The 19,303-nt window shown below is 37.3% G+C and overlaps 2 protein-coding genes across 2 annotated transcripts in view; both read left to right on the top strand.

Annotated features, from left to right (window-relative positions):
* Positions 1-19,303, top strand: part of LOC149538864 (histone-binding protein MSI1-like) — a 135,266-nt gene that overhangs the window by 106,778 nt on the left and 9,185 nt on the right. The window contains exon 5 of the mRNA XM_089800216.1: positions 14,819-14,914. Coding sequence (XP_089656342.1) covers positions 14,819-14,914 — 96 coding nt within the window. The remainder of the gene's footprint in view (positions 1-14,818; positions 14,915-19,303) is intronic.
* LOC149538865 (uncharacterized) lies at positions 7,449-8,189 on the top strand. The gene is made up of 2 exons (XM_089798976.1): positions 7,449-7,731; positions 7,837-8,189. Exons 1-2 carry the CDS (start codon positions 7,546-7,548, stop codon positions 8,161-8,163), a joined length of 513 nt encoding a protein of 170 aa, XP_089655102.1. The 5' UTR covers positions 7,449-7,545; the 3' UTR covers positions 8,164-8,189.

Below are 19,303 nucleotides of genomic sequence, written 5' to 3'. Positions count from 1 at the left end.
AAACTAAGAAGAAAGAGCTTGTGCGATTAACTACGACAAGGTTTACAACTAATTTTCTAACATTGCAAAGCACAACTAGTTTTTTTTACTCCCTTGAAATAGATGTGTGGGAGTGAACTATGGGTAGACTCATCTTATTCAAAGAAGCCTAATGGAGAAAGGATCATAAAAATAGTATTTGATGGCGATTTTGCAACTAGAACATTGATTATCGAGTTAATTTAATTTTTAAGTTGAATCTTTTATTTTTAAACTCTAAAAGTTTTTTGTTTAATAGTGATTTATAATATAAATTTGCTACTACTTTATACTTTGTATGTAACCAAGCCATTGGTGAGGGTTTTGCACTTTGTGGATGGTGAGATAAATGCAATGTGATATATTTATGAGGACATGGATAAGGCCGAACAATCCATCTAAATCTACTATTAGGGGATGCAAATAGATTGGCCTCAATTTGGGAGGTCATTGACTATAGGTGGAACAATAAACTCCACCAACCCATTCATGTAGCGGTACAATATCTATACTCCTTGTTCTTTTTGCTAGCTTTACAAATCTTAATGGGGAGGTTATGGAGTGCCTATCCACATGTATTAAAGGATGACAAATATACTTTGAGTGAGAAATCTCACCATTTAGATGTGTAGACTTTTAAGGCAACTAGAAGCAGGTTGTTTTCTTTGAAATTAGTTGTATGAGGAAGAGACACCCAAGCACTAAGTAAATTAAAGGAGAGCCTTATATCTTGCAAGTTACATTTATTAATCAAATATTGTTTACTTATAAAAAACTTGAATATCTTATTTGTAGATTCTTGGTGGGAAGGGTAGAAATACTTTAAAGTTGCAAGGTGAAGCCTCTAGATTTTTGTCTCAACATTGTAGCACTTTTTCATTGTGAGTGCAATTGAAGTTTGATTGCATTCACATGAAGAAGTGTAATACGTTCACTCAAAAATGCCTCAATGGTCTTGTTTATGTGCAATATACCATTTGGCTTTCTACGAGAAAGGTGTAGAACTAGCTAGACGAACTTATTGATTTGGATGAGGTTTATCCCTGTAGTGATTGGACCATGTGATGATGAGGCCCCCTTATTTATAGAGGATTAAATTGTTGGTCTTGTGAGGCAAGCTATGGAAGATGTGGCTACAACAGAAGCAAGGGAGATTGGTTTGGATGACAATGATATGGTGGAGGAAATGTTGCCATGTACGAGAAGGGTGGAGCCATATACATAATCTTTTATGCCTAGTAGGGAGCCAAAATTGAGTTAAAGGAAAATAACCTTTACTTTTTCACTAGGTTGGGGAAGAGGAAAATGTGAAAAGATGTTATGTTTAACCTACTTGGATATGTAAAAACTTGTAATGTTTTAACTTGCCCTTCTAATATTTAATGTCCTTATATAAGACATTTGGAAAAGTCTAGTAAGCTGATTATTTGGCCCTCAACTTTTCAATTTCTAGGTGCAAATCAATAAGATATTAATGTACTTGGATTTCTAATAGGCCAAAAGAGAATTATTGAAACACATGCACTTTTTTGAATTTTGTGGTCATTTGATTCCAATAGAAGTCATATAAGGCATTGTTAGTTTGGGGTTGGTTGGTAGCAGTCAAATCCAACTACAATTGGATGAGGAACATAATCTATATTGAAAACAAGAGTTGGAAATATAAAACTGATATGAAAAATGAAATTAGCATGTAGCTTCCTTGGATTTGTTAATTAGGTTCTAAAGAATAGATGGAGAAGCAAGATCAAGTTTGGATGGAGTCAAGCGACGAACAATAAAGGGATTTTTGGGATTGCAATTGTGTTTAGACAATGGATTGAATTCTCTCCATGGCTTAAATGTTAGTCTCATATTTGCCATTTTATAATTAATTTTGAAGTTAAGCTCATTGATTAATATTAGGTTACAATTTGGTTTACATCTTTGTTATATAGTTTTAGTATAATATGATCAAAACATACATAGAATTGCCTAAGTTTCTAGGGTTTTAGATTGGGACATTATAGTGGTATCTTTGCCAAAGAATAGTATTTTTAGTTTTTGGCTTCGTTACTATATAAGTATGAATGACAATTTATTTGCCCAAAAATAGTATTGCCAATTTGTCATCCATTTGAACAAGTACATGAAACTCTAGCACTAGTGCAATATTTCAATTTGCTCCATGAGAACAATTTATTGTTGACATATTGGCTTGCCATATTGTAGTAAAATTGTCTCCATTGCATAGAATATATCGATTTCAATTGTTGAAATTTTCTGAAAGTTATGGTAGTGTCAATGCTTATCTATTGCTGATTTCATGTGTCAACTCATCAAAAGCACATTAATATTTTTGTTGCCAAGTAAAATACTTATAACTTGAAGCAACAAAATGTAAACAAGCTCCAATTGTGGAAAGTGATGCAATCAAATCACTCAAATACTAGATAAGTCCCATGATTTTTCGTGTGTTGGCACATTGAAGGTTTTGTCTGATTGAGATTGACTTCCTTTGTCTAGTTAATCCTTAACTCCTCACGTCATACGGAATAGCCCAAGAAGACTAGTGATTAATTCATTGTACGACTTGCTTTGTGTTAAAACATGCAATTTTTTTTTCAAATGCTTTTTAGTATTATTCCTATTTTTAACAAAAAACTAGTCACATAGAGATGAAAGATATGTTGAGTGCAAGATATGGCCACTAAGATGAGGTCCATTCTTATAAATATAAAAATTAATTTTATAGTGATAAAATATGCATTTTAGTGTTACATAAATAGTATATGGTTTATTATGACCCGCCACTACTGTATGTGTCCATTTTCCAAAATATAAAAATAAATTAATATATTGTAATAAGAAATAGATTTTAGTGTTACAGTACATGATATGGTTTATTATGACATGCTGCTGTCACGGATTAGTCTTAAATGATTTTTAAAAAATGTGCATTGATATCTCAAGCATGCATATTTTTATTTCTTTATATCATTTTTATAAAAGTGCCTAGTAAACTCTTTAATGTGATTGGTCATGTTGGCACGACGCACCCTTTGGGCCCATGTGAAATGCTTTTGACCTAGAGCTATGAACTAGTGAGGCAAGGTGTTAGGATAAACCACGGACAGAAATAAAAACTACATGCAAATATAACCAATAACAGAAAATAATAGAACACACAGAAATGAACACAAGGCACCAAGATTTAACGTGGTTCACCCAATCCCTGGGCTACGTCCACCAAACAACAAGTCCGATCTTATTACAATCCAGTGATTACAACCTGATTACAATCCGTAATCCCTTACAGCTCAATACCGCCGCAAGAACCAATTTCGTATCACAACATTATGAAAAATACCCAACCCTAAGCCCTTTGATACAAGTATTAAACCGCTTTAGGGTTATAACATGTCGGCCATATGTCGGCCATAATATGTCGGCTACCACTTGGAGACTGATCCTGTAGCAATACCACTACCACATGGGGCTCCCACTGGATCAAACCATCCTGGACTCTACTGTTCTTTTATTCATGTTTAGTCTAAAAGACCAACCGAAGCTGAAGAGGAGTTCAGCTTCTCCCTTGTTACAACCTTTGTCAACATATCTGCTGGATTGTCATTGGTATGTATCTTCTCCAGCTTTAACTTTCCATCCTCCAAAACTGACCGAATGAAATGGTACCGCAACTGTATGTGTTTGGTCTTAGAATGCAGAGCTGAATTCTTAGCAAGATGAATGGCACTCTGACTATCTGTGAACAAATAATTATCCTTCTGAGGATGTCCCAATTCTTCCAAGAAGAACTGAAGCCATATCGTCTCTTTGGCTGCCTCTGTAGCAGCAACATACTCTGCCTCTGTAGTGGAGAGAGCATTAATCTTCTGTAACCTAGAAACCCAGCTCACGGTTGCCCCACCAATAGTAAAGACATAACCTGTAGTACTCCGCCTGGTATCAATATCCCCAGCCAAATCTGAGTCAACATAGCCCTGTAAATCAGTAGTAGAGCCCCCAAAGTGTAAACACTTATTGGATGTTCCTCTCAAATACCTGAGAATCCACTTGACAGCATTCTAATGCTCAAATCCTGGATGACTCATATACCTGCTAACGACTCTCACTGCATGTGCAATATCTGGCCTAGTGCATACCATAGCATACATCAAACTTCCTACAGCTGAAGCATAGGGTACCTTGGACATCTTATCCTCCTCTTCCTGTGTTTTGGGACACATCTCCTTAGTCAATTTCAAATGACCAGGTAAAGGTGTGCTGACAGCTTTAGCATTCTCCATAGAGAAACGTTGCAACACCTTCTCAACATAATCAGCTTGAGATAGCGTCAATGTTCGGTTCTTCCTAGTGTAACACAGGGACGCGTCACCCCCCAAAATTTGGGCCGTCTCGGAGACGGGGACGTCCCCGGGACGGGGGGACGGCGTCTCGGCATTTCGGGTGGCGCCACTCAAAGCGCCATTGCCGTCGGAGACGGCGAGACGTCTTCGAGACGGGGAGACGTCTCCGAGACAGGGAGATGTCTCCAAGACGGGTGCGGGGGGATGCCTGGACGTCTCCCGCGGCAAGCAAAAAAGACACATAAAAAAACAACGCATTTTTAAAATGTTTTAATGTTTTTTATTTATTGTATTGGATTGTGGGGCCCATCCATTCCTCCTCCTTTGTTTAAAACCCTTCTATTCTTCATTTTGATTCACATTTGCATTTCTCATTGTTTGCAACAGCAAGAAGAAGAAGAGTGAAGAGCTGAGATAAGGGTTTGTGCAAGAGTGAAGAGAGTGTTTGCAAGTGAAAAAGGAGAGCTTAGGAGCAAGAAGAAGAAGAGGAGGGTGGTTCTAGGTTCCGGTTCACCGAATCTTGTTGAAGTTTTTAAAGCAAAAGGTAGGGTTTCTAACTTTCTAACGAATTTGTATGATTTTGAAATGCATGTTTATGAATGTTTTTGTTTGTTTAGACGACCTCTGTTGTCATTGAACTCTCTGAAATATCTATTTCCGATTGTTTAAACTGATGACTTCCACTCTGTTCGAACTATATTACAAGACCAGAAAACGAAAAAAAAAAGAAAAAAAGAAAAAAGAAAAAAGAAATGAGTATAAAATGAAAATTGACTTCCAACAGTTCCGTAGGATTTGGGCTTTTCTGAGCCGATTTCAGTATGTAAGAATTAACAAAAAAAGTTCAAAAATTTTAACTTTTTTTGTTAATTCTTACATACTGAAATCGGCTCAGAAAAGCCCAAATCCTACGGAACCGTTGGAAGTCAATTTTCATTTTATTTTATTTTTTTGTTTTTTTTTTTTAATAAATTTTTTCCAATATAGTTCTAAGAGAGTGGAAGTCGTCGGTTATGATTATCATTTATAAATTATAAATTTCAATAATTTAGCTTTATTAATTTTTGTTTTTTCATTTTGTGAAATGCAGTGTCACAATGAATACTCATAGTGATGATGAGATGGAATTTCATTCAAATAGTGGCAGTGAATCAGAATATGAGCCTGAGCCTGAGGTTGGGGTTGAGGATGATGATAACACTGTTGAGAGGGGTGACCATGAGAGTGACATTGCGATTTCGGTTGGGCCAAATCAGCAAGGGGCCCAAACTAGTTCCACTTCCATGGGTACTGGTTTTATACTATCTGGTACTCCATCTACTGATTACCCCTCCCCAGCTTTGGCACAGTGGGCTAGGGGTAAGTTTGATCCAAAATCTCCTTTAAAACAATTTGCCACTAGAATAACAAGCGGACAAGGAACAGGTGGCACAAGAAAGTGGAGATGCAATATTTGTGGTGAAGATTGGTATGGTAGCATCACTAGAGTGAATGCACATTTCCTCTTTTGGACAGGTAAAGGTGTCCAACCATGTAAGTTTTTGGGTGAATCCACAAACTTGAAGATTAGAATTGAATTCAACAAGCTTTGGGGAGTTCCAGAGGACTTGGGCCTTCCAGTGCCTACTACTTTGGCTGGTAGGCAACAGATTCAGACTATACAGGAGGTGCATGAGCAACAAATACAGGGGCAACAACACCGACGCATGTCTTCTTCTAGACCACAGCATAGAGCTTCATCTACTTCATTGCCAGGGGCAGCCTCCGTACCTTCCTCTACTTATAGCTCTATAGGTGTAGCAGCAGCTGAGACGAGCAAGGGGAAACGCAGGGCACAGTCTAGTGACAACAACCCTATAGCAGAATTGTTTGCAGCCCAGACGAGAGAGAAGTTAAATGCATACATTGGGAGAATGTTATTTGCCAATGGCGTTCCACTTCACATTGCTCGGTCTCCTTATTTTAAGGAGGCATTTCAGAAAGTAGCGAAGGCGGGATTACCATCATATGTGCCACCAGGTGAGCACAAATTGAGGACTAAAATCTTGGATGATGAGTATGCCAAGATTGGTGAGTCCATGGAGACCATGAGGGCTGTTTGGGAGGAATCGGGGTGTAGCGTTGTCATGGATGGGTGGACGGACATTAGACACCGTCCACTCATCAATGTCATAGTCACATGTACAGAGGGCCCATTCTTTCTTAGGGCGCTTGATTGTTCGGGGCATCGAAAAGATGCTGATTTTCAGTTTCAGATTCTTCGGGAAGCCATTGAGGAGATTGGGCCACAAAATGTGGTCCAAGTAGTGATAGATACAGCTCATGTGTGCAGAGCTGTAGGGAGGCTTATTGAGGCCACATATCGGCATATTTGGTGGACTCCTTGTTGTGTGCATGCTATGAACAATGCTCTAAAGGACATGGGGAAGATTAGTTGGATAAAGGGAGTGGTGAGTGATGCTAGAGATGTGCAGATGTATATCTGCAACCACCACACCTCACATGCACTATTTAGGAGCTTCGCCAACAAGGAGTTCTTGAAGCCAGTTGAGACACGATATGCATCCTATTTCATTCTCTTGGAGAGAATGCTTGATTTGTAGGAGCCTCTGCAACTAATGGTTATGACAAATGAATGGAATAGGTGGGATGGTTCCAGGTCAGAGCAGGGGATAAGGGTGAAGGATATAGTTAAGAGTGATGTATTTTGGAGCGATGCAAAATACATTGTTTCTATTATTAGGCCAGTCTTTGAGGTGATCAGGTATGGAGATGGGGATGCACCCACACTTGGAGAGGTGTATGAGTGCATTGATTCTATGCTTGGGCAGATGAGGGTAGTTGTGCGAGAGAAGGACCCCACATTAGCCTTCTACAATGATCACATTCGGCCTATTATTCAGCGTAGATGGGACAAACTTAACACACCCTTACACATGGTTGCATATGCATTGAATCCGAGGTGGTACATGACTAGGCCTGGTAGAGTTACACCACTTCACGATGATGAGGTGATTTATATTATTATTATTATATAACACTTTAAGACTCAGATTCTTATCATTTTATGAATTAAAATCATTCACATTACTAGTATCTTGATTCTTCTATTTGCTAATAATTTGTACTTTTTAAATTTTTTCAGGTGAAGGAAGGGTTCTTCAAGTGCATAGACAGGATGTATGACCCTGAGACAGCAGCTAAGGTTCGCATTGAGTGGACCAAATTTGCTACTCTTAGGGGTTACAAACAAGCGGCAAAGGCGGATATCAAGACTATGGCACAAGAGGATCCCATTTTGTGGTGGTCAGCTTATGGACCGAAATCTACAACCACCACACTAGCTATTCGTTTGCTGTCCCAGGTACTTAGTTCCTCAACTTTTAACTTTTCATTGTTTATTGTTCAATGATCATTGTTCAACATCTAATTCCCGAGTCTTACATTAGCCAATTATTTTTCATCTCAGGTTTCTAGTTCCTCAGCTTCTGAGAGGAATTGGTCTACATATAGCTTCATCCACTCTCTTAAGAGGAATAGACTTACCTCTCAAAGAGCAGAGAAGCTAGTGGCTGTACACATTGTGTTGCGTATCAATGACCGCACCACAAGTGTGTACAAGGAAAGCCCAGCATCACGATGGGATGTAGAGCCTGAGGAGCCATCGCAGATTGATGAGGAGGATGCTTTAGATCCAACCACAGGGCTAGTTGGTGTTCCCTTTTCAGCTCTTGATCTTGGAGAGACTGATAGTTCCAGTGGTGATGAGTTTCAACCTCCAGGGGATGATCATTGATTTGGCATTTTGATTTGGATGGACTCTTGGAGACTTGTAGTTTTTGTTTGCATTACATACTTATTTTGATATCATGGTTCATGGTACATGATACTTAATTGTAATCATCTTTATGTCATGAGTCATGACTCATATGATCATTGATTACTATTAGATAGTGGAATCTAGATACTCATACTATTGATCTGAAGACTGATATATAGACTAATATTTATTATTTCGAATATTTTCTGATGTTCAATGTTCAATGTTCATTGTTTGTTTGTTATAACTTATTTGATCATGAATCATGACGTTCTAGTTGAAAACTTCAGTGCAATGTTCAATGTTTTTTACATCTATGTATCTTATATTGTATAATTGTAGTACATCTTTTCATAACTAGCATTTTAAGTATCATATGTATAGTACATACACCCTTGCTCCCTTCGCCACCCCCTCGTCCCCCGCCGCCGTCCCCCCGCCGTCCCCTCGCCGTCCCCAAATTAAGGTCCCTCTGTCCCCCCGTCTCGGAAACTTGTCCCCCCGTCCCCCCATCCCCCCGTCTCCTAGGGCGGTGTAACTATGGTTCTTCCTATCTCTGCAAATCTTCATACCAAGGATTTGTTTTGCTGCCCCCAAATCCTTCATAGCAAATGCATGTGCTAATTGGCATTTCAGCCCCTTAATATGATCCATGTTAGACCCAGCTACAAGCATATCATCAACATATAAACATAAAATAATGTAGCTATCATCATCCAACCTCTTAAAATAAACACAGTAATCTGAATGACACCTATTATATCCATGCTCATGCATAAAACTGTCAAATTTCAGATACCATTGCCGAGGTGCTTGCTTCAAGCCATATAAACTTTTCTTCAATTTGCACACTAAGTTCTCCTTACCTTTGACCTCAAAACCCTGTGGCTGAGCCATATATATTTCTTCATCCAAATCACCATGAAGAAAGGCTGTTTTAACATCCATCTGCTCTAAATGCAAATCTTCAGTAGCCACAAGACTTAAAACAGTACGAATAGAAGTCATTTTAACAACAGGAGAAAATATCTCATCAAAATCAATTCCCTTTTTCTGTGCAAATCCTTTTACAACTAACCTGGCCTTAAATCTTTTTTTACCTCCTTCCTCTTCTTTCAACCTGTAAACCCATTTATTCTGTAAAGCCTTTTTACCTGCAGGCAACTTGCACAAATCCCATGTCTTATTTTTCAGCAAAGAGTCCATTTCATCTTTCATTGCAGACTCCCACTGAATCTTTGTATCCACCTGCACAACTTCATCATAACTTTTAGGTTCACCAGCATCAGTAAGTAAAATAGAATACAAAGAGGGAGAAAACCTTTGTGGAGGTCTAATTTGTCTTGTTGACCGTCTAACATTCACTGGTGTGTGTGGTATTTGTTGTTGCAGTTGTTGCACATCATGAGGAATGGCTGGAACATCAGCTTTTGGAGTATCATCCAGCACTACATAATCATCTTCTTTCTTCTCATGTTGCTGCAACAAATCTTTGTATAACACTTTCTCATTGAATATGACATCCCACTTCTAATAATTTTAAGACTTTCAAAATCCCAAAGCCTATAACCAAATTCATTAATGCCATATCCAACAAAGACACATTTCTTTGATTTAGCTTCTAGCTTGGTTCTATTTTCAGAGTCTATATGAGCAAAAGCTTCACAACCGAAGGTCTTGAGAAAAGAATAACTCACCTTCTTACCAGTCCATGCTTCCTCTGGAATACCACAGCCCAAAGGAGTAGAGGGACCTCTATTAATCAAATATACTCCAGTATTGACAGCCTCCGCCCACATGTGTAAGGGCAACCCAGGATGCAACCTCATGCTCCTTGCGCGCTCCATTATAGTCCTGTTCATGCGTTCAGCCACTCCATTTTCCTGTGGAGTCCTTGGAATAGTTTTTTGTCTACGAATACCATTAGTGGAGCAATAATCTTCAAATTCATGACTGCAATACTCACAACCATTATCAGATCTGAGACATTTTAATTTCTTACCAGTCTCATTTTCAACCAAGCATTTCCATTTCTTAAAAGTTTGAAATACATCAGATTTCTGTCTAAGGAAATAAACCCATACTTTTCTAGTTGCGTCATCAATAAATGTAACATAATAATGAGAGCCACCAAGGGAAGATACTTGGGCTGGTCCCCATACATCTGTATGCACAAGCTCTAATTTCTCCTTTTTGTTTTCCTTCCCTGTCTTTACAAAACTCACTCTCTTTTGTTTTCCATACACACAACTTTCACAGAAATCCATATTCACACATTTTAGACCTGGTAAAACTTTCTTTGAATGAAGTACTTTCATACCTTTCTCACTCATGTGCCCAAGTCTATTGTGCCATAGCGCTGTATTAGAATCTACAACAGCTATTTGTTCTCCCTGCTCAACTGCAGTAATTGTTTCTGAATATTCATTTTTCTCTGAAACAATCAAAGTAGAAGGAACAATATGACGTGTACAAAGATATAAGGTGCCTACTTTCACATCTTTTGCTACTACAAGGGAACCTTTTGAAACCTTCCAATTTTTATCATTAAAAGTAACTACACAACCCTCATCACCGAGTTGCCTTGCTGAAATTAAATTTCTACTTAGTTTTCGAACATGTCTTACCTCATGTAGTAGCCAATGATTCCCATTCTGCAACTTAATCTTAATTTTTCCCTTTCCAACAATCTGATAGGGTTCATTATCCCCCAAATAAACAAGCCCAAAATCCCCTTGGACATAATCAATGAAATAACCTCTATGAGGTGTAGCATGAAATGAAGCACCAGAATCTAAAACCCATGAATTATCAACACTCTCTAAAGATAGAAGCAAAGCATCCTCTTCGGATTTGTTACTTACCACATTTGCCTCCTTGTCTCCATCTGATTTATCTCCTTCATTTTTCTTTCGATTCCAGCAATCTTTCTTTTTGTGCCCTGGTTTCCCACAGTACCAGCAATCATTTGGTCCTCTCGATTGAGACCTCCTCCCCTTTGACTTTCCTCTTGATTTCCCACGATTTCCAGAGTTACTTCCTCTTTCAGTCGTTCTGCCCCTGCTTTGTGCATTTAAAACACTTTTTGATGTAGATCCACCTGAGGATTTTCTACGAGTTTCCTCACTTAAAATAACACCGATCACATCATCATATTTTAGGGTACTAGATCCAGGAACAGAATTACTCACCGCCATTACCAAGCCATTCCAGCTTTCAGGCAAAGAACACAAAATCAAGAGAGCCCTAATTTCTTCATCAAAATTGATACCCACAGAAGATAATTGACTAGTAATAGTATTAAACTCATTTAAATGATCTGCAACAGATCCACCTTCTGCCATTTTCATATTAAATAAACGCTTCATGAGAAATACCTTATTTGAAGCGGAGGGCTTTTCATACAGTGTCGCTAGGGTTTTCATCAAATCTTCTGTCGTCTTTGCTTTTGTAATATTAAATGCCACCGATGGTGCCAAGCATAATCGAATGCTTTCGAGTGCCTTTCTGTCCAAAAGATCCCATTTAGCCTCTGACATAGTTCCCTGATTCTTGGCTTTTCCTTCTAACGGCTTCCATAAATCCTTCTGATATAAATAGTCTTCCATTTGCATCTTCCATAACTGGAAGTTCTGTCCATTAAACCTGTCAACCCTCAACTTACCCTCATCTGCCATCTCTTCCACTCAACTGTGAGACTCCCACTTAACCGTGAGACTTTCCTGCAGAGGATAACTGAAAGACAACCTTGCTCTGATACCACTTGTTAGGATAAACCACAGACAGAAATAAAAACTACATGCAAATATAACCAATAACAGAAAATAATAGAACACACAAAAATGAACACAAGGCACCAAGATTTAACGTGGTTCACCCAATCCCTGGGCTACGTCCACCAAACAGCAAGTCCGATCTTATTACAATCCAGTGATTACAACTTGATTACAATCCGTAATCCCTTACAGCTCAATATTGCCGCAAGAACCAATTTCGTATCACAACATTATGAAAAATACCCAACCCTAAGCCCTTTTATACAAGTATTAAACCACTTTAGGGTTATAACATGTCGGCCATAATATGTCGGCTACCATGTCGGCTACTGCTCAAATTTTTTTTTCGAGGCAATGCCCCGAACCCCACTATTTATGAAGTATGTACAGTACTTTCTTGATCAGTCACCACAATCTAACACAAGGGACTTCAGCCTCATTTAACAAAGCTGAAGCCCAAACCTGTGAGCACATTGGATCAGCGAAGCCGCAAGCCTGTGATCACAATGGCCTGGCGGAAGTTTAAATCTTGGTGGGCATAACAACAACACCAAGTGGTGAACCCCATCTCTTCAGAGCAGTACCACTATGGGCATTGATCATAAAATTTATACTTTCAAAAGCTTTAAATTTCTCACGCTAAAGTTAGAAATTACATGTTTATTAATGTTTACTGTACTTCATTTACTATTTAAATTAGTTATTAGAACTCGGCGAATAATCAATGTAATTTCTATGGGTAAGCAAATTATTTGATTTTTTCAATTCTAAAGGGACTTTTTTGAGATAGTACAGATTCTAAGAAACATGATTTGAATTCTCTTAATTTATTGAGACGTCTCTAAATGCTTATGCTTTTCTCACTTGTATTGCATCTGTTCCATTTGTGCATTTGACTAGCCAACACTACACAAGCATCAAGTGGAACACCATTTTTATGTTTCATCCATGTAGTCTATGTTAATGCATAAATTGACATTTAATTAAGTGGAGTGGTTTTGCAGAGTTTAGTATAGCCCTTGCCTAACGCATCACTATAACCACCTAACTATGGTCTTATTCATGTGAGTATTGCATCTACTCATATCTGCAATACCTAGCAAACCTTACATGACAAGAATCAAGCTGAACTATATCTACTTGTACATCACCAATGCAGTCTCCAGTATTGCCAAACTTGACCTTATAGTGTTTGGGAACCTTAATTTCTGCTCTTGTTCATGTAATTGAACATCATGCATTGGTTGTGTGCTAAGGCCCATTTTGGTTACTTGTCTTGCATCTAACAGTTTGTTTGCATTTACTTTGCTTTGGCTATTGCATGTAAAGTTACCCCTCTATTTTATTCTTTTTCCTATCAAGCTATGGAAGAGTCAAAATTGATTTGTTTATTAAATTTCTTATATTTAGTTATCTTGATTATATTATTGAAATCTAGAGATAAGAATAAATCTGTTGGAAATAAGGCATAGGAGCCAGTAACTCGGTAGAGAACTCCAGCAACAAATGGAATGTTGTAGGTTCAAGTCCTATTTGGTCCAAATGAGCAGCAGCTCAACAAGTGGCATTAGAGCCAGGCTAGGAGCGTCAAGCATCTGTAGTGTGGCTTAAGGAGGGGTGTTGGAAATAAGCCACACCTGGACTGACAATGAGCTGGCCAAGAGGGGCCAGTTGTTCGGTATAGCACTCCAGCATAAAATGGGAGGTCCTAGGTTTAAGTCCTAGCTGGTCCAAATGAGCTCCAATGTCATCTCCCACCAAATGCATGACTGTATAATTTAGAACAAGCAAAAGTAATCTGTACTTCACATAATTGATGAAAGCTGGAGCTTATATCTGGTTGGCAAAGCCAGTTGTTGTGCTGATCAACATTGATCTCTCCTTCGTATTGCTGGATTTCCACCCTTGAAGGGCCATTGCAGTCCTGCAGTGCTTCATATGCTCAGGTCCAGTCTTTCTCTTTGCCTTTGGGTTCTACTCATTTCTTGGATCTTTATAATGTTTGGATCACAACGGTTTTGCAGATTGCAATTTGGCCTTCATCCAACTTTATCTTGTCAAGATTGTGTCCATTGATTGAGAGATCTTTATTAATTTCCAGCTTGAAAAATCTCTCATGATGGTCTCTTCTTCATGTCATTGAATGCAATATAGGATAGTAGTAATATCTGCTTTTATAACTGTAAATTTAACTGAGTTGCCTACTCATGTCATTGAATGAATGACGGAGCATAGGAACAATCAACAAGCCATCCACAATTATCTAAATATACCTTTTTGAGACATCTTATGTTGGACAGTGAAAGCTTCAAGATGGAATATATATGGCATTGGAGATTACAGGAAAGGATTTTGCCACAGCATATTAAGACAACTGTGGAAGCAAAAACAATTTTTCCCCAAACGACCTCTTTCTCTCCAAATACAACCAGGATATCACTACTCTACACCCGTAAAGGCCTCTTTCTGCAGTTCCTTCTTCTTTTCTAATGCCCAGTAACATGCATTTTGATGCAATTATACAAAATACTAATAGAATGTTGCAGGCTTCAAGTTGACATGAAAGATGGAAGGGACAGGCTCATAAAGTGTTTTTAGTTCTATATTAATTTTATTGTGAATTTTGCACGTTTGAGATTAATTAATATTCACACCTTGCTTATACCTGTATAGAATCTCATCTACACTTTTTGCGACATGTAGCCTTCTAGGAGATAGCTGTATTTTGAAGTTTGGTTTACTGCTGGTTGAAATCACCTCTTAAACATGCCATGCAAAACCACTGGGTAATTATTTATTCTTCTTTTCTTTACATCTTTCACTTGATATGAATTTTTCTTTCTGATGCATTCCAGGGAAGAGGTCATTCAAGTAAGGTGGAGTCCAAAAAATGAAACAATATTGGCTTCCTCTGGTGGTGATCAAAGACTTATGGTCTGGGACCTCAGCAGGTTGCTTTCTTTTAATTTCCTCTTATCTGATTCCTAATAGCCTTTCTTAATCTTCAATTTGTCTTCTGTTAGTACTGAATCTTGCATAATGCATAAACTCTTCACACGGGTTTGTGAGATTTTTATTTCTTCAAATTGTCATATATTAACCTGGAATTGGAAGGGGGGAGTTACAATGGGCTGCATATGGAAACAAGGGAACTCTTTCCATTCAAAACAAATTAAGATATAATTCGAGATAATAGACTATAGTTGATCTGAAAATTATTACCTGAACTTAAAATAACTGATCAAATACTAGCAGAGGAGCCTGAAACTCCTCTGCCCCTCCTTGGGTGTGTGTATCCCCATATCCAATTTGGATACTAATCCAATACAACCTTTTTACATGTTGAATACTACACCTGTGTGTGTCCAAAAAACTTCAATTTTCTAACTGTGCCGAATACTATGTGATTTGATTATTTTTTAAATTTGACATAAATCTTCCCAAATTTAAGTTAAAAAAACTTTATCCATGCAATTTAAAAAAAAGATTCCTGGTACAAACAAAACCTACACCAAATTAGGAAAGATAAATGAATTGTTTTTCCATTTCAGTGACCCATTTTTTGGGTAATATTCCAATGCAACTTTACTATTTTTGCATATAGTGGAGTGTTCAGTTAACTTATCGTTATTTATGTAGCATTTGTATCTATATTGCTTTTACAGTAATGAAGATCTTCTAAAATAACTTAGAAAATGATGTTAAATATGTGTATACGTTTTTTATTGATGTCCTATCCGGCCATATCCAAATTGGGGCCCTTAAAAATGTTTTTTTCTGTATCTGATGCCATTTCCCTGCAACTTTGAATACTAACAATGATATTGAGCCAGAATAAAATTTAATATGTTTAAATAAGTATTTATCAAAGATATAACACCATGCTTGAAAACCTATAAGCTGTAGGCATGGTCACAGGCAAAAGTTTGAATGCAAATGCCTATTTCTCAATTCAATGTCAATTGCACCCATTTCTTGCTCTTAACAAGCAGTAGTTTGATTCATCCTTCTTTTTATTTAGGTAGTCTGTGTACCCTCTTATCACACATGAAGGTGTGCCATTTAGAATACCTTATTGATGATGCTTGTGGACCCCATGCATCTCTCGACTATTCTACTAGAGTAATTGATCTCCATTGGTTTCATAATCCCCTCTTTTTACCTCAGAAGTTTTATCAATGAGGCCTTATCATCCATATTTCTTAGATACCTTTGGAATTGCTTTAATAGGATTTGGTCTTGTCTTTGTCAATTTTCGCCTTGTCAAAATTCAATTCCTTAAATTCAAATGGATTCTCTTTTGCAACCATATTAATTTAACTTGTCCTTGTCAATTTTTGCCTTGTCAAAATTCAATTCCTTAAATTCAAATGGATTCTCTTTTGCAACCATATTAATTTAACATATTTTTCTCACTTGGCTTCCAATTTGCGTTCCTCATCAACATTTGGTTTTGCTTCTTGTTGCATTTGTACTACGGCATGCCCATCCTCCCTCCTGTTGCCTTCTGTAAAGTTTCCTACCACATTTTAATTTATTTGCAGACTGATGCATTGTTATGTTGCAGGTATGATCACTAATGCCAATGGACTGATTCGCTTCCAAAATCTGTAGAAGTTAGTGCAGTAATAACAGAGATGAAACAATAATATTGAACTCAGAATTTCTTTCGATCCTTTGAAGTGCTTGCATTAATAGATTTTGATGCCTTGTTTACTTAGGGCAGATTGGATGTATATCAAGTGGAAGGGGTGTGGGAATGAATGGCCATGTCTCCATTCATCCCACACCCATTCGGAGGTAACTAATCCTCACGATTTGTTACTGACTTAAACCAAAGTAATTAAATGTATTACCAATCATTAAATCTGCGGCCCGATATAAAGGATAGATCGATCATGATCTAAATATCAAAAGAATTAAAAGTAGCTTCGATCATGCCTCAATGATCTCTGAAAATATATGTCATCAGTTTCAAACTGTGAATGATCACATACAACATGTATGTATGCATATATGTATAATAGTGTGTGCATCATACGGTTGTACATATATACATACGTATATGCTGATCACAATAATGTCAAACCGAAGCTACGTGCATTAACTCTCTCTCTTAGCTAGGGAGACAAAGTGCATATATATAAATTCTCCTTATTTGAAAAGTAATATCCTCAAGATATATTTAAGAAAATCAAGTCTCATGATATTCTTTCCAGTTATGGTGTTTACACAGATATCAAGTCACATGATATCCACCATAAAAGATCATGGTATATCCATAGATATTAAGTCACATAATATCCACCATGAGTTTGAACATATTGATCTTCAACAAATATCAAGTCACATGATATCCATCAACATGCTTTTTTAACTATCATGATTTTTCCATGAATATCAAGTCACATGATATTCATCATGATAGTAATCTAGTAATTATAAAGTCGTCACCTCATATTATTAGAATCAACATTTCATTATAAAAGATTATCACCTTTTTAATAATGAACATAGGGTAGGCCCATGAGTCGTAGTCACACATATGACAAAAGAGTTTACACTTTAAATATCTTTTATTAAATAATACAAATTTACCAAGTTGAGACTCAATCTCATAAACTTACATTTCTACCATGCCAAGTTTATTTCTAAAATGATCAACCTTCACTTTGGGAAGAGCCTTGGTGAGAATATCAGCTGTTTGATCACTTGTATTAATATATTCTAATTGAATAACTCTTCTTTCCACCATGTCTCTTACATGGTGGTAAGGAATTTCTATATGCTTGGATCTATCATGAAATACTAGATTCACAGATAACTCGATACAACTTTTGTTATCATAGTGAATAGTGGTAGGTTTTATAGGCTCACAAAGCAAGTTGGAAAGCAACTTCTGAAGCCGCACCACTTCTCTAGATGCCATTGCTGCTGCAATATACTCTGCCTGAGTAGAATTCTGAGCAACTGAAGCTTGTTTTCTGCAGATCCAAGAAATCTTAGCTGATCCTAAGCTGAAACAACAATCTGATGTGCTTTTCCGGTCTTTTACATTTCCGGTCCAATCAGAATTAGTATATCTATGTAACTCTAAGCTAGTATTTTCTCATATTTAAGTTCATCTCCAATAGTAACTTGGCAATACCTTAATATACGCCTCAAAGCAATAAGATGTATCTCACAAGGTTCACACATGAATTGACTTAATGCATTCACAACATAGCAGATATCAGGTCGAGTATTTACAAGATATATCAGGGACCCAATTATTTGTCTGTATGAAGTGGGATTAGTTAGTTTGGAGTGAACACTTGCTTCGTTTAGCTTGTGTAAGTTGGTTCCATAGGTGTAGATATAGATCGACAGTCCCACATTCCAAATCTTTTCAAAATATCAACAGTATACATCTTTTGATGTAGAAAGATGTTTCCAGACTTCTGACGTACTTCCAAACCAAGAAAGTAATGAAGAATTCCTAAGTCCTTCATTTTGAATTGAAAAGCCAAATCTTCCTACACTGACTAATAAGATGTTCTTCCCCTATAATTAGAAGGTCATCAACATAAAGAATTAGAATTAGCATATCACCTTTAGTTACCTTAAAGTAGAGATTTGGATTAGCCACATTCTTGTATTTGTCAATCCTTTCATACCAGGCTTGGGGAGCTTGTTTGAGTCCATATAGAGCCCTCTTCAATTTACATACATAAGAAGCAGCATCATGAGTCACAAATCCTTTTGGTTGTTCCAAGCATACTTCTTCCTCAATTTTTCCATTAAAAAAAACAATTTTTTCATGCATTTAATGGATTTTCCAAACTTTGGCTGCAGCAATGGCTATTATAGCTCTATCTGAGGTATACCTGGCAACTTGTCCAAAAGTTTTTTCAAAGTCCATTCCATCCTTTTGAGAAAAACCTCTAGCCGCAAAACAAGCTTTGTGTTTTTCAATGTTGCCATCTGCAACATACTTAACTTTGAAGAGCCATTTTGAAGACACAACAAATTTTCCCTTAGGTCTAGGAACTATATACCAAACATCATTTTTTAGTATCACTCGATACTCTTCCACCATTGCATCTTTCCAAGCTTGATGTTTAAGTGCTTTTGAAGTACTTGAAGGTTCAGGGTTTGGATTCTCACACATGAAAGCATTGTATGTCAATTTTCTAGGTCTCTTGCTTTCTCAGAAAGTTCCTGAAGGTGCTACAAATCCATCTCCTTCATGTATAATTTTCCTTGCCCAAAGTGGCCTTTTAGAATGATCAAGACTCTCTTCTTGAGTCATCAAGAAGGATCTCAATTTCATTTGAAGTCTATTCAAGGCACTTTCTCTG

This window comes from Cupressus sempervirens, chromosome 9 (assembly GCF_028749045.1).
Source record: "Cupressus sempervirens isolate cs-2001-9-10 chromosome 9, ASM2874904v1, whole genome shotgun sequence".
Taxonomy (NCBI): Eukaryota; Viridiplantae; Streptophyta; class Pinopsida; order Cupressales; family Cupressaceae; genus Cupressus; species Cupressus sempervirens.
The sequence above is the reverse complement of the archived record's forward strand: the minus strand, read 5'-3'. Positions and strand labels throughout refer to the sequence as shown.